Source organism: Phocoena phocoena, chromosome 17 (genome assembly GCF_963924675.1).
Source record: "Phocoena phocoena chromosome 17, mPhoPho1.1, whole genome shotgun sequence".
Taxonomy (NCBI): Eukaryota; Metazoa; Chordata; class Mammalia; order Artiodactyla; family Phocoenidae; genus Phocoena; species Phocoena phocoena.
In genome coordinates, this window is record NC_089235.1 from 70,228,315 (window position 1) to 70,244,713 (window position 16,399).

Below are 16,399 nucleotides of genomic sequence, written 5' to 3' on the forward strand. Positions count from 1 at the left end.
CAAACATTATTATTTCTTGCACAGCATTTAATCCAGAGCCTTGCATATAGCACGTGCTCGATAGCTGTTTACTGGATTTCATTTATTTCAAAACATATTAAAAAAGGAAAATAAGATTTTCTTGTTTGGGGCTAGGGCAAATTTGGGGAAGTAGCTGGATTTGCATTATCTATGCGCCAGCATCTCCAAAACGGATAGCTTTTAATCATGAAACTGCAGAATGTTTCACCCACAAACAGCCCGTGCTGTATTTCCTGTGTCATTCCCATTTCAATACAAGTGCTGCAGAAGCAAGTGTCAAGGACATTCGAAAACAAGTGTTATCCTTTCTTAGATGTGCCTCATGTCATTCTTAGCCATCCATAAGGAGAAATACCGGCCTCGTCCGCACACCCCTCCCCCGACCCTAGGCAAACTCCACTCCCTCCAGGGTCTCCCCACGTTGATGTCCACCCTGTGCACGGCCAGGTGACCAACAGGGCTCAGCATCCAGACTTTCTCTGCTGCTTGGGAAACCCAGTGAATTTTAATGCCATTGAGCAACTCTGTTCCAGCACTCCTGGTGTGAACTGAGAACAAAGCTCTGGTTGCTAGGCAACCGTTACAAAAGCAGAAGGATTTCCAAAATAAAAAGCCACCCAGCATACACTTGATGCGAGTGCATTTGCACTCTTAATTTGCAACTGGTTGGAGTGCACCCTTACCTTGGTGAGATGGTCTACTTCCCGGTTACTCTATATGATAGCTCTTCAAATTTTTAACTAAGCTCAGAGTATTTTTTATTCTTTCCAGAGTCCCAATGACGAAACAAAGAGTTATGTTTCTATGCTGGGATTGCCAGCAAGTAGTGGGTGCTCAAAGAACACTTGTTGAATGAATGAATGAATGAATATGTGAGCACAAGGGCCTGCTTCTGCATCTTGAGGGAATCGTAACATTGGTAGATGGATACAAGCATAGTTAAACATCTGTGTGATGGTTTTAAAATAGGTCCACATATTCTTTGGTACCTCTCCCTTCAAGAGATGGAGTGTGAGGAGAGGTGGGCGTAGGGACTAACTTCTAACAAATGCAGTATGGCAGAATTCGCAGTGTGCGAGTAGATCGTATAAGGCATCGAAACTTTCTCCCTTCTCTCTCTCTCTCTCCCTCTCTCTGTCTCTCTGTCTTTCTCTCTCTCATCATTCACTCTGGGGGAAGCTACCTGCAGTATTGTGAGGACACTCAAGCCATCCATGGATTGGCCCACGTGGTAAGGAACCGAGCCTCCTGCCAACAGCCATGTGAGAGAACCATCTTCAAAACAGATTCTCCAGCCTCAGGTAAGCCTTCTGATGAGCATGGCCTCAGCCAACGTCAACTCCAATCACACGGAAGACCCCAAGCCCGAACCATCCAGCTAGAGCCGCTCCCAAACTCCTGACCCATGGGAACAGGGAAACATACATTAAATGTTTGCTATTTTAAGCCACTACGTTTTGGAGTGATTTGTTACACAGCAATAGATAATATAATCTTTCCTCTTTTCTGAGATGACAGCTTATAACATATAGATTCCCTGAAGGTGTCTTCTTCACTCTGTGTCCTCAACACCTAGCATCTTGTGTGCACTCAGTAAACCATAGGTAACAGCTCATTTAATGACAAGCTTGTCCCTAATCTTTTATGAAAACCTATACATACAGGTTGACACACAAAAACAGAGCATAATTCACCAATAAAAAAAAGGGGACGTTAAACAAAGAAGCATTAGCAGAATTATCAAAAAAAGAACTATTAGAAATTATTGAAAAAGTAGTTAGAATTTTTATAATCCTTCCCCCTGCTTGGAGTGAGAGGGAGCTACATGTAGAAGGAATATAAGGCATTGATGTATCCAAGGTAAGAGCAATGAACAAAGGGCACAGCCTGAGAAGTCCATTCTTCTCACGAGAAGGAAAGGGAACAGAGGGACTGAGGTCTCAGATCCCACTTGGGGGTTTTCTTGAAGTTCCCCTGAAGCAAAGTCATCAGAGGCATTCAAGCTTACAAAGGCCAGCTGGATGGCTCTTAAAGATTGTTGAAAGTGAATGGGAATAAACTGTTCCTGTAACCTAAAATAAATGCCAGAATTTGCTTCTTGGGGAAAAAATTAAAAAGCCAGCTGGAGGAGATAACCCTTCGGTACCTTGCTGACTTGAGCTGCCGTGATTGGAAGACCAACTCCTGCCTCTGCTCCCTGCACACCTGGGAGGCAGGTGGGGCGCACACTCTGAGGCCCTCTGCTGGCGGGAACAAAACCGAAGAGGAGGACGGGACACCAGCATCTCCCACGTTCAGGTCCACACACTTCCCATCACCATCATTGGGATGAGACTCTCAGTTTGAGGACCGGCTACACACCTCCGTAGAGATAAGAGAGGGTGAACAATGGCAGCAAATCACTGTGTTGCTTCCTCGGTGACAATGAGGACGATGCAGATTAAAAGTTAGACTTGCCCTCCAAGCCATCTCAGATCATTGCGGGCTAACTGTACTGAAATGCAAAGACCACCCCCCACTCCCGAGGCTGGCTTTTCTTTTTTTTTTGCGGTACGCGGGCTTCTCACTGTTGTGGCCTCTCCCATTGCGGAGCACAGGCTCCAGACGGGCAGGCTCAGCGGCCATGGCTCACAGGCCTAGCCGCTCCGCGGCATGCGGGATCCTCCCAGACCGGGGCACGAACCCATGTCCCCTGCATCGGCAGGCGGACTCTCAACCACTGCGCCACCAGGGAAGCCCCTGGCTTTTCTTTTTAACAGCTGATGTGTACTCTACTACCTGTGTGAAATGTGCAAGAACAGTAGTATCTAGCTTCTGATTCCCAGTCACTCATGGTCCCACTCCAGAGGGAGGGGACATTTTAAAATATGCTCAATTATCCAAGAATAACTAAAATTTTTAAATAGCAACTTAAACGTCCCAAAAGAGAGAATCACATTTTTCTCTTCTTCCCACCCACTGCTTTTGAGTCTCCGTAAGGCCATGATACCAAGGATACAGCCTCTAAAACTCCAGGTTACTATTGCCATTATTTCATTCATTCAAGGAAATCTTATTGAGTATCAGCTATGTGCTAGATGCCATGGTAGGATCCTATATACCTTATTTAATTTGATCCAACAGCAATTCGGTAAGATGAGAAAAATGAAGCGTAGAGAATTTGAATTATCTACCAGAGGTCACAAAGCAGGTGATGCGTTCAACTCCAAACCCAGATTCTTACATGTGTCCCCACCGACCAGTCCCAATAGTCCTCTAAGTATTTGAAGACAATCTTTGTTTCTACCAAGACAGTGAATCCCAAATCTTTCACCACCCCTGCTTTCCTATGTGTTGATCAAGGTTCCAAGATTTTGAAAGAGTTTAATTGCCTGGCTGAATTTACCTAGAAATAATGTTTCCCTGCTTCTTGAAAGACATTTAGAGCTGTCAACCCGGGCTTTTGCTCAGCATGAAATAATCAGATTTATCACAGAATCCATAGTAATCCCGGCGTAAGCAGTTGACATTTTACCAAGTCACAGCGTCTCTGAAACACTGAAAATAGCTCTAAGTTCCCCCAGAATTCAGGTCTTACCTCTTAGAGATTTTTTTTTTTTTTTTACAGGCTCCGGACGCGCAGGCTCAGCGGCCACGGCTCACGGGCCCAGCCGCTCCGCGGCATGTGGGATCTTCCCGGACCGGGGCACGAACCCGCGTCCCCTGCATCGGCAGGCGGACTCTCAACCACTGCGCCACCAGGGAAGCCCCCTCCTAGAGATTTTTTAAGGAAGACACTTAATACAATCAATGTCATGTTTAAGAGGGAGATTCTATTCTGAGGATATAAAAAGAAACCAGTGTTAACGCCCTCTGCCATTGTCCCATTTCTCCCAGCTCATTCCCTGTAAACCCAGCAGGGAGGAAGGGAGACGTGGGGGAGGGCAGGCAGGACAGCAGAGATGGGATTGAGGAGACGTCTTTATTTCAGTAGGTCCCAAAGCAAATAAAGGAAGTCTGGCATCCCCGGCAAGCTTCCAGCTGCTTGACAATGCTGCCACCCTCTGGCATGAATTGGAAGTGCGTGAGATAATATTGTCAGTCACCGTCTTTCATTAGATGAACCACAAAGATGTCATCTTATATACCAATAAAGTTTCAAAAAACAAAATTACGCTCCAAGGTCTTCCTGGGATCTAGTTAAACTATAATTCGGTATATTCCCTTTTTAAGCTCCTACCATCTAGTCCCTGGACAATTAGAGAAACTTCTTCAGTGTTCTCCCTACCCTTCTGACCCATTCCCCCACCAGCAGCCAGTCTCCACTGACTTTAAACTGGGAGAAAAGTTTTGCTTGGGACAAATTTGTTCCTCTGGCACATGAGGGATCCGCAACTGGCAGCCTGCAAGCCTAGGTTCAGCAACTCAGATTTTGTGTGTGCGTGTCCACAGCAGTGTTTGAGACAGCTTTATGGGGGGCACCCCTATCTCCTCGGTCCCCTGCCAACCTCTCCCACATGCCCGGTACAGACATGCACATCCCTTCACGGGTTTATTTACCCACGTGGCCCCTGAAGTCAGGAAAGCTCACTTCCCTGAAGACAGGAAATTCACGTCCACCTGGACCCCCAAAATGTGACCTTATTTGGGAAACAGAATCATTGCGGATGTAAGGAGTTAAGCTAAGAAGAGGCCATCCTGGATAAGAGTAGACCCTAAATCCAATATGACTGGTATCCTTATAAGAAGAGACACAAAGACACACAAGGAAGAAGGCCGTGTGAAGATGGAGTCAGGGACCAGCGTGATGCGGCCACAAGCTGAGGAATTTCAAAGATTGTCAGCGACCACCGGAAGCTAGAAGAGGTGAGGAAGGATTCTCCCCTACAGCATTCGGAGGGGACACATCCCTACGGACTCCTTGGAATGTATGTGGGGAGTAAGAGAGATGGTCAACAGAATATAAAAAGTTTGACTTTAACAGAAGGAAGTTCCCAAAGATTTGTCAGAGCTGAAGCAAGAATGAGAGTTTAGCTAAAAGTGAAGACAATAATCACAGAACAGGAGCACCTTAGAAATAACTAGAAATCATCGAGTTGAAAAAAACTCATTTCACAAAAAGGAAGGAAAAATCACAAAATAACTCACCTGTATCCCTCATCTCTCCTGTATTTTCAACCTCTCCCTCTTCACTGATAGTTCCCATCAGTGCTTAATCTCGCTCAAATGAAGAAAAAGTTCCCACCCAACGCTTCAACCCCCTCGAGTTACTTACTGCCTTATAATGATCTTTTCTCCACCAACAGGAAGGGAACTTTAGAAACATCTACACCTGCCACTATTTCTCAGTCCACGGCGACGAGATTTCAGGGCCATCACTCCACACAAACAGATCTTGCTAACCTCCCCAAACAACATCCATGTAGCTAAATCTGATGTGTGTGTTTAATTCACTTTTTTACATTTCTCAGCAGCATTCAAATCTTTCGGCCACTTTCTCCTTCTTGAAAAACACTCCTTCCACAACATGGGTAATTCCTCCCTGGTGTTTCCTCCTAGCTTTAGCCATCTGCATTCGTTCTCTGTTGTTGTTTAACAAATTACCACCAGTTTAGCAGCTGGTGGTAATTTGTTAACAATTTGTTAGCAACATTTATTTATTACCTCACAGTCCTTAGATCAGGATTCCAGACAAGCTTGCCTGGGCTCTTTGCTGAGGGTCTCACAAGGTCAATGGCAAGGTCCTGGAGGCTCTGGGAAGAATTTGCTTCCAAGCTCATTCAGGCAGAATCCAGTTCCTTGAGGCTGTAGGACTGAGGTCCCCATTTCCTTGCCGACTGTCTGCTGGGGCCTCATTCTCCACTCCTTATGGTTGCCCATATTCCTTCTCACGTTGCCCCTCCATCTTCAAGATTAGCAACAGCTTGTGGAATCCATCTCATGCTTGGAATTCCTTTGAATTGTTCTGCCATCAGCTGAAGGAAATTCTCCGCTTTTAAGGATGTATTTGATTAGGTTAGACCCGTCAGGATAGCATTGTGCTTTAAGACCAGCCGTGCCATATAACATAACATAATCCCATGAGTGAAGTAACAGGATCTGAGGACCAAGGCGTGGAATCTCGGGGACCGCTGCGAAAAATGCTGCCCACCATACCACCTCATTTTTAGTTTCCTTTCCTGGTTCTACCTTCTCCAACCACCCTTAAATGTTGGGGAACCTCAGAAATGGTCTCAGGTACACTTCTTCCATATACTGCCTCTAGATCTAGATCCACCTCATCTATCCTCATGCCTTCAATTACCATTTACAGAGCAATCTCTCCCAAATGCACATCATCAACCCAACTTCTCAACTCCAAGACCATTACTTCAAGCTACCTATTTGACACTTTCACTGGGAGATCTCACAGCCTTTTCCAATTCAATATGCCCCAAAACTAATAAAAGATCCTCCTCTCCCAAGCCTGACTCTCAGCCACTGCTTCTCAAAGCATAGCACTACCAGAACCCAGGAGCACAAGCCAGAAACTTACACCCAGCTGGGTCAGACCCCTTACCCAGTCTTGTTCTACACCACTCTAAATATTCATCCCATCATCAAATTGTTAAAGATTTGATTAGATATTTATCCAAAGGACATAATATGAACGACAAATAAGAATTTGAAAAGATGCTCCACATCATAAGCCATCAGCAAAATGCAAATCAAAATGACAATGAAATACCAATTCATACCCACCAGGATGGCTATAATCAAAAAAAACAAAACAGCTACAACAAGTCCTCAACAAATGTTTGTTTCATGGAAGTAGGACTCGGTTTTCTGAGTCATCTCAGTTTTCATGGTCATCTCCAAGTTAGGAAATCAGTCTTATGGTTTTCCACCCAGGAAACCCCAGGTTCTCTCTTCATAAACACTCACCTTGCCAAAGGGGTTCCTATATTCTTCTTGGACAAAGAGTCACAAGTGATACAAGTAATCGTATCTTTCCCCATCCTCAGTTTACTTTTGAGATATTTGGAGGGTCCTGCCCTCCTACCACCACCTCCCTCTCATTTAACCTCTTCCTGCCCCCATCCTGGTCCATCCCTCCACCTCCTAGGACCCCTCCCATTCCACAGAAAATAGGGCCAGGCCCCAGGGCAGCGGTGGCAAAGGCAGGGGCCATCTGCCCTGCTCTCCAGACGTACGTGTGCCATTAGGACCCCATCCCCCATCCCAGCAAACACACACCTCTTCGGAGGATGAGACCTCTCATGGTGCCTAGAAGCAAAATTACATTCCCCACCCAAGAGTTAGTCAGAGGTGCTGAGGGCACCAGGAGAAGGTAGTATTATTAAAGGTCATGAGGGATGATGAAGTGCTTTTAATTAAGGGAGGAGAAAAACGGGTCCTCATTTTCAACAACATCGTGTTTTTGCAAGTGTTGGAAAGTATGAACAGAATGAACTTAGTTGAAAGGTTAACCTCACAGAAGTGCCTGCAAGTCACGTGTTGACCACTAGGGGGCGAGTGTGGCTTGCTTGCTATTAACAAAATTTAAGCCGAAGGGAGAAGAGAAGGAACATTACTATGCTGTCCAGTGCAGTAAACTCTGGACCTACATGAACTAATTTCATCCTCATAACAAACCAAAAAGGGAAATAACGTGCATAACAGATCAGCCATTTGCCAGAGCACTTGCTGTGTAACTGGTAGAAATGTGAATCCCTCATTGGGTTTCAGCTCTTGGGGAAATATAATTAGAATCTCCCAATCCAGAAAATCTGTCCACGAAGGGAATAGAGAAAGAAAACAATGTTATCATTGAAGAAGCATTAAAACAGAACGTGGTGCATGTCATAAGCAATCCACTAAAAGACTGCAAAAACAGAAAGAAATCTCATCCTTTCATATACAGCCCCGCAGACACAACCAATTACATAGACTTATTTTCAAGATAAATAATAACTAGTCCTCCGGTAAGAAGCCTTGACAGAACCGTCTATCACGTGTAGTTTATCCTGACTTTACCTGGTAATCGAAGTGACCACCTGTTGGCCAATCGGTTTTATCCAGAAGAAAAACGAACTTTGAACTTTTACAAGAGGAAGTCGATTTGTGCCCTGGAGCACATGCCCACTGAATTTAGGTTCTGCCCTTCCACAGAAACCGGGAGGGGCGATATGGGTGCTTACATTTCACAGGATAGGTCTCAGGTCCTTGAGAAAGACTTTCCTGGGTCCTAAAGTTGAGTTTTCAAAAGGATTTATATACATTTCCAAGAGAGGAGAAAGTGCGTACACTTTTACCCAAGTTTTCTAAAATAAAGGTTCTAAGGAAAAGGAGGGGAAGGAAATCTCTTCCCTGATTTTCAACTGGGAGAAATAAGCCTCATTTCTTTTTGTTTGGTTTGGTTTTTTTTTTTTTTTTGCGGTACGCGGGCCTCTCACTGTTGTGGCCTCTCCCGTTGGGGAGCACAGGCTCCGGACGCGCAGGCTCAGCGGCCATGGCTCACGGGCCCAGCCGCTCCGCGGCATGTGGGATCTTCCCGGATCGGGGCACGAACCCGTGTCCCCTGCATCGGCAGGCGGACTCCCAACCACTGCGCCACCAGGGAAGCCCTAAGCCTCATATTTTTAATTTCTATTTGTTCTTACACAGCCTTCCCATCTGTATACCGGAAATAAGACCATCTCTCCAGAGTTGATGTGAAGATTAGAGAAAAATGTCTGACAACGTGATGGACACAAGCTTATCCTCATCCTCTCCAGGTCACCTGGATGCTTCCCCCATGACCTGACGACACGATCGGATCTCTGGCAGCTTGTCAAGCCCTCCCCCAAGTGTCCTCCTCCTCCAGTGATCGCCTCCTCCCACCCACTTGCCCCTCACAGAAACTTCGTTAAGAATCTCCTACACCCTGTGTCCTCACCCCCTCCCTGGCACCCACTGGAGTCTGTCCTCTGGCGAATTTACCCCACGTACATCACCAAGGAACACACACTTGACTATCCTCTCCTTGGAGCTCTCTTCTCCCCAGATAGGACGACACCATGATCTATGGGGTCTCCATTTACGGGACCGTTTCCATTCTGCCTCCTTCATGGGCTCTTGTCCCCTGACAAACACTTAATCTTTGGTGTTAGGCAAGACTCAGGGCTCTGCACATTTCTCATGTGAAACTGGAAATCACCCTGGGTGAGGGCGGGATTGGGAGAAGACAGGTGATGGAGGAGTTTCGAGGAGAGTAAGACGAAGGGCAATAGGAAGACTTAGGAGGCTAAGATTCCATGATCCAGAGCTCAGCCCCGGACCCGGTCTCCTGGAAGAGAAGAGAGCCTGTCATATGCTTGCTTTTCTAGGATTTTGCGTTGGAAATTGAGTCAGGGACCTATTGGTGGAAAGAAAACACAGTGAGAAGAGTCACGTTGATCTGCTCTCTGGAGTTCGTCTGACAAACTCTGCTTGACATCGGGACATCTGAAGATTGAAAGGGACCCTACTCAATTGGAATCTTTTCTCTACAAGACAAAACAATACACAGTCTGGTAAGTTCTAACTGGGGAATCAGGGGATGAATAAGAAGAGAGGATACTATTGCCAGAGACAGAAATGTTCAGGATAGATTTGTCAAATGAATAGAAGTGTTTTTGTTTGAGGTGGTTTTTTTGTCCTAATCTGACCCCCAAAGAGAGTACTATTTCTTCCTAAAGTTCTCATTAATAAAGGAGAATTCCTGATAACAACATGCAAGCATGTAAGGCTCAGGGATGTATCTTTCATACATCTTTATCCAGGTCCAGGCTTAGAGAATCTTTTTTTGTTCTTGTTACTCTCTGCTGTCCATTGATCCCTTGCAGGGCCCCACGAGACAGAATTGAAAGTCACATCAGGGATTTTACTTGATCTGTTGAAAATTCTGTCTTTATTCAACACTCAGTGAATGTTCGAAAACTGAATTCTGTATAACTGGGAAATCTAATTCCTCTTTGCCCAGAAGAGAGCAATTCCAATGAATTACTCTCATTCAATGTGGTGTGTAAAATGCACTTCACATTTTTGTCTACCCAGCTATTCACTATTTATTCATGTCTGCATCCTTACTACGCTGGTTTCGATTACAACCTACACACAGATAACTCAAACACTTGGATCTCCAGGGCATTTCTTAGCTCTGAGCTCCAATCTATATGACTGCCTGGAGTTCATTTCTTTTTTGTGTTTTTTATAAATCTTTTTAATTTTTTTCAGATTTATTGAGATATAAATGACAAATAAAAGTTGTATATATTTAAGGTTTACAACTTGACATTTTGATATACGTAAATACATTGTGAAATGATCACCGTAATCCAGCTAATAAACATATCCATCACCTCACACACTACCTTTTGTGTGTGTGTGGTCAGAACACTCAAGATACGTCCTCAGCATATTTCAAGTATACGATACAATATTGTTAACTATAGTCACTATTCTGTAAATTAGATCTCCAGGATTTTTTCATCTAGTACAACTGAAGCTTTGAACCCTTTGACCAATGTCACTCCATTTCTCCCCAGGCCCTGGACACCATCATACCCTCTGCTTCTTCTATGAGTTTAGCTATTTGAGATTCACATACATATAAGATCTTGCAGGGCTTCCCTGGTGGCGCAGTGGTTGAGAGTCCGCCTGCCGATGCGGGGGACACAGGTTTGTGCCCCGGTCCGGGAAGATCCCACATGCCGTGGAGCGGCTGGGCCCGTGAGCCATGGCCACTGGGCCTGCGCGTCCGGAGCCTGTGCTCCACAACGGGGGAGGCCACAACAGTGAGAGCCCCGCGTACCGCAAAAAATAAAAAAAAAATAAGATCTTGCAGTATTTGTCTTTCTGTGTCTGACTTACAACCTAAATTCACCTCCTATAATGTGCGTCCCTTCGGGAAGAATATCAGGGATCTGTACGAGGTTGCCCACTCTCTTCCCTGCCTCCCAACGGAACTTTGCACTCCCCTTCCATCCTCTCCTAGCAACATGCCCTCCCTGTTTGAGCCTATTAGCAAGAATTTGGTCAAAGAGCTTGGAGACAAAGACCTGAGGCCTGTCAAATACCTGTTGAGCACCAATAAATTCCGTCAGCTGGCGCTATTATGGAAGAAGAAGGGGACGCATGCACAGTTCTGGGGACAACCTGCTGTTCCAGTAGAATACACCCTCATGGATATCCTGGAGCCAAGTTCTTCAGTCCCAGGTAGTGTCAACCAGGGACGAAGGAGGCAAGGAGTGAAAAACAAGCATGCTCAGATAGATTCTTGGTGCAACACCCAAGAAGCCCTAAGACGCCCGCACAGGTAGATATCAAACCAGCCTTGCCTAAAGGCACAGGGCAAGGAGCTACGATTATTTGAGAATCTACTAACTATCTGGACCCAGGCACTTTTTTAGCATATTGAATACTTACAGCAGCCTCTGAAGTTAGGAATAACATCGCCATTTGCATAAGAATAAATTGAAACTTACAAAATAATTTGTTCAAAGTTAACACACCTGGGAACTGGTAGAACTGGAATCCAAATCAGGTCTGTCTGGCTCCAAATCCCAAACATTTTCTGCTCAGTGAGCTGCATCCTGGGGCTGATGCTGTGCCTGGAAAGAGGATGCTGTGTCTCTCCTGGACCACTGTTCAAGTGACGCCATCATTTCTTAGGGCTAGGACGTTATCCCTTGATGAGGTGCTTAGTTAACATGCAGGTTCCAGGTTTCTCTTTAGAGAATCTGATTCAGAAGAAACAGAGTGAGGTCAGGGATTCTGAGTTTTTAAACAATCATCCCAGGTGATTCTGATGCAAGGGGTCCCCAGGCCACACTGAGGAAAGCTGCCTCACCTGATCCGGAGGAAGAAGCTGGGGATGGGCTCGGGGGGGACTACAGGTGCAGGGATGTGAAAGGATCCAGCAGGAATAACCTGGGCTCTCCTGACCTGGCTTCTTCCCCATCCAGACATTCTTTTCATCTCAGATGATGATAAGTGGAAAACCTTTCCAGAGGTGAGTTCCTGAGCTGGGCAGTTTCTCTGCCTACCCCTGAACTCTGACCCCCTCTGGATGCTAATAAGAGCCACGCAAGGGGCTCAGCCAGCAGACCCAGAGGGAAGCTAACCTCCTCCACAGCCCGCCAACTGCTTCTGTCTTTTACAAGCCATAGACTCTTGGGGCCACAGAGGAAGGCACCTTTCTCGTGTGTGTGTGTGTGTGTGTGTGTGTTTGTGTGTGCGTGTGTGCACGTGTGTGCGTCTTGGGGGAGCGGAGGTTAACTCTTGGTGAGTGAGTCCTTCTGTTTATCTTTCCAGAAGAGGGTCAGCTGCAATCGGAGATGGGCGAGTGGGTGATTTTACAACCAGGAAAGTGGGATCTGATCCCTCCCTGAGGCCTCTTGTCACAACCAGAATGCCACGTGATTGCCTCTGCTGTCCTTACCCAAGTCGCTGGGTCTGGCCCCCTGGGAGGGAAGGGGTAGATAGAAAGGGGACGGGGGTCAGGGAAGTAGGGGGCAGAGGGTCAGAGAAACCGAGTGCCTTCAGAGACTAACTCTTGGGTAAGGATTTAATTTCTCTTCTAGGCACCATCCTCCCAATGGGTGAGTGTGTGTTTCCTGGGATGGGGGATGGGTCCTAATGGCACACATACGTCTGGAGAGCAGGGCAGATGGCCCCTGCCTTTGCCACCACTGCCCCGGGGCCTGGCCCTAGTTTCTGTGGAATGGGAGGGGTTCCACACGACCAAGGAGGGGGAGGGACAGACGGGGATGGGGGCAGGAAGAGGTTAAGCAAAAGGGAGAAGGCGTTAAGAGGGCAGGACTCTCCAAAATGTCTCAAAAGTAAAGTTGGGGGATGAGAAAGGGAGATGATCACTTGTGACTCTCTTTCCAGGAAGAATAAGGGAACCCACTGGCCAAGGTCAGTGTTTATTAAGAGGGAAGCTGGGACTTCCTGGGTGGGAAACTGCAAAGCCAACTACCCAAAAGGTGGCTTGCATGCAACTTACAAAACTGAGCTCTACTTCCAAATCGACGCTTTGTTCAGCCGCATTCGTTCATTCACTCATTCGTGCATGCACGCAACAAACACTTGTTGAGGACTTGTTGGGCAACAGGCACTATTCTGAGCAGTGGGGATACGGCCGTGGACCAAACAGAAATGTCTGCCTCACTGGACCTCTCCCTCTCGGCAGATCAGCTGGAGGCCACCTGAAGTCTCCTAGGAGGAGCAGAGAACCCCCAACTCCATTCCTTGCTTAATTTTGTGTGGTCATAGACGATACAGGCAGAATTACACGATAAGGAGGGTAGTTCATGTGTGCCAGGTACTCCCCCAAGCATTTTACATACATGAACTCATTTAATCCTCATAACCTTCCCACTAAACAGATGTGGAAACTGAGCCCAGAGCACCTAAGATTCTCATCTCTAGAGCCCAACGTTAGAATCCACGTTATTCTAGACGTGTCCCAGAAAAGAGCACTTGGTCATTTTCTTCCACTTCCCACGACCTCTTTCCAGAATCTCCTTCTCTCCTCCCTGCCTTCTACCCCACCCCGGGTCCCTTCACAGCACTAGGATCGCCCATCATTTTAGCCTATTATGATAGCTCCATCCCCAGAGCTCAAACATGCCATCTGCAGAGATGCTTTTGGTTGGTAGATAAACGACATGGAGGTGCCTGGCTTATCACACCACGGATGTTCTAATCAGAGAACTGTCCCCACTTTCTGGTTGATGTTGATGCCTGAGGACAGATTTTCAAGCACCTACAAAAGGAGGTTTCCAGGGAAATGGAGGCAATGGCCCAGCTCCCAAAGGACACTCAGGATGCTGTTCTCCATAATATCCTGGCCAGGCTCAAGGACCGAGAGGCTCTGCAGGACCTCATGGACGTGGCGGGGGGGTCCCACTCTACCTAAGGCTGATCAAAGTTGTGAAGGGGCAGGTTTAGGAGATAGACTGCCAAGATACATGGGGAAGGAGGGCTGCAGAAGGGGGTCCCAAACGCTGGTCCAGGCACAATGACCAGGTCCAGGACATGCAGCCCACATGCTGAAGCTGCTTGGAATCTGGGGGGAGGTGAAGACCCCGCCCCCTCCCACCCTGGTTAATCGCTTGTAGACTCAAAAGATGCTGGCAAAACTGCAAAACTACATCACTATTGCTATTACTGTTATCGTTGTTGTATTACTAATAATACCGGTCTCCTGTAGTTGGATCGGGGCCCCTCGCATCATCTGGACAGCTTTGGCGGCACCTTCCTAAGTGAGATGCAAGAGGACTCAAGAAATCTACGGCTCAAGTTAAGACTGCACATCATTTCCCTCCCTAAAGCCATATTGGGTAAGAGTGATTTGAGGGAAATATGGGAACGTCACAAATTTGGCCTCCAGACCCGAAAAGGATGGGGTTAGATGCCACCCACCTCTCTAAAACCCGTCTAATACCATGGTCTTCATCTCACATCACGCCCCTCTCCAAGGTCAGGAGGAGTCAGTGAGATAAATTCAACGTATGATACAGAGCCAGCCCGGGATCTAGAAAGACCAGCCCAAGTTCACCCAACCTATCATTGGGTGTGGATGATTCCAGGCTCCAGCCTAGAGTCCCACCCGCTGGACCATGTTATGTAGCATCCTGGAGACCATCCCAAGAGCAGAAGGAGGGAACTCACCTTTCAAGTCGAGCGGGTTTTATTCCTCTGCCCTCGGGAGGTCTCCTAGTTCACAGTAGGGAAGAAAAATCTGACTACTCATCACTCTCTCTCCCCAAATGTCCCCTCGTTCCCAGGGCTGAGTGACACCCAACATGAGCTACTGGCCTGGTCCATGGAGAAGAGGATCCTGCTCCAGCAGCGGGCGCTGGGAAGAAATCAATCCCCAGGGGCCAGCCTCCAGGGATGGGGGTGAGGGAGCCAGGGCTAAGAATGATCCTGAGGAAAGAGAGGTGACGTAAGATTCTGCTGAGAGGGGAGAAAGGATCCCGTGTGGCCACCGGGAATCCTCTGGCTGCCTCTCCCTCTGGGGAGCAAGCCCGGTGGGTGTGAGTCTACCTCAGGGGGGTCTCCGTCTCCATGGCAACCCCAGCAGAGGGCGCTCACAGTTCTAAAAGAGGAATACAAGTTTGGGGGGGCTCAGGGAATCTGAAACACCTCTGCTTTCCTCACAGTTACCATCTGCAAATTGCTCCTTCTCTCTCTGCATACATGAGTACATGTGTGTGCACACATTGCACACATGTACACATACACATGTAATTCCAGATACCACTATTCTGCAAGGTCAATGTTAGTATCACCATTCAGCAGCTGAAGAACCAAAGCGCAACAATTTCCAATGACATATCCAAGATCACACCGATCAAAGGACAGGACAGGACGAGACTCCTGGTCCCCTTGACTCCATGACTTTGCCTCTTCCATGACCCGGTGAGGCCCCTGGCTCTCGGGACAGAAGGTTTTGTCTCCTGATCTCAAAGGCTGACCTGCAACACCTGACCTCATTTCTTCCAGGTGAAGAGCATCCTGGAGCCCAACTTCAAGTACCCTTGGAACATAACTTTCACCCTGGACCCCAAGCTCCTCACCCTGCTGCAGGTAGAGGGGTTGGCCGTCACCTTCAGCCTGCTGGAGGAGTGCAGCCTGAGGGTGGCTCCCGACAGCCCCAAGGCGACCTGAGACCTGGAGGCCAAGAAGCCCTTGTTCGCCCTGTACGGGTCCCTCTCAGTGCCGCAGCAGCTGGCCGAGGCCTGAGCCCTCCCCGGGGCGCTCAGTCCAGAGAGGCCTGGCCACACCCCCGTCTGTGCTGTGAGCATCCTTGGTGCTCAGGGAGCCTGGGGCCATGCTTCTCTGCCTCTCCAGTGTGGGTGCACAGGGACCAACAAAGACTCGAGGGAACATTCTGGGGTGACAGAGATACTCCATCTTGTAAAAGGTTTATGAATTTGTCAAAACTCAACAGATAGCATCTAAAGATGTGAGCACTTTACTGCGTGTTCATTTTACTTCAAAGCAATGTACACAAGTATTGAACTCTCGTTAATATGCACTCTGAATTGTATTGGGTAAAGTGTACTGATGTCTGTAACTTACTTTGAAATGTATCAGAAAATAAGGTGAATTGATGGATGGATAAGTATGTGATCAAGGAAATGTGGTGAAATACTTAAAACAGGAGTTCTTTTTTATTCTTGAAATGTTTTTGTATGTCTGGAATTGTTTCAAAATAAAAATTACCCCCCCACACACACAATTATATCTGTGTGGCCATCAGTCATCCTGTGAGTATTCCTGACTGTGCCTTCTGAGCTGTGGATTAGGTTCTTCGTCATTTAAGGAAGATTCACTCAACATCATTAAACACGTTATACATTCTGTTTGTTGAATTCTCTGTTTC

General features: G+C 47.1%; 1 protein-coding gene across 1 annotated transcript; it reads left to right on the plus strand.

Annotated features, from left to right (window-relative positions):
* Positions 1–11,000: 11,000 nt before the first annotated feature.
* On the plus strand, positions 11,001–15,681 carry GSDMC (gasdermin C). Its single transcript, XM_065895153.1, has 6 exons — positions 11,001–11,217; positions 11,967–12,013; positions 13,760–13,900; positions 14,219–14,348; positions 14,796–14,868; positions 15,516–15,681. Exons 1-6 carry the CDS (start codon positions 11,001–11,003, stop codon positions 15,679–15,681), a joined length of 774 nt encoding a protein of 257 aa, XP_065751225.1.
* Positions 15,682–16,399: the final 718 nt, after the last annotated feature.

Coding starts and splice junctions, on each gene's coding strand:
- GSDMC (XM_065895153.1), top strand. CDS start 11,001: ATGCCCTCCCTGTTTGAGCCTATTAGCAAGAATTTGGTCAAAGAGCTT. Junction 11,218..11,966: donor GCCAAGTTCTTCAGTCCCAG/GTAGTGTCAACC, acceptor TTCCCCATCCAG/ACATTCTTTTCATCTCAGAT. Junction 14,349..14,795: donor CCTCCCTAAAGCCATATTGG/GTAAGAGTGATT, acceptor CCTCGTTCCCAG/GGCTGAGTGACACCCAACAT.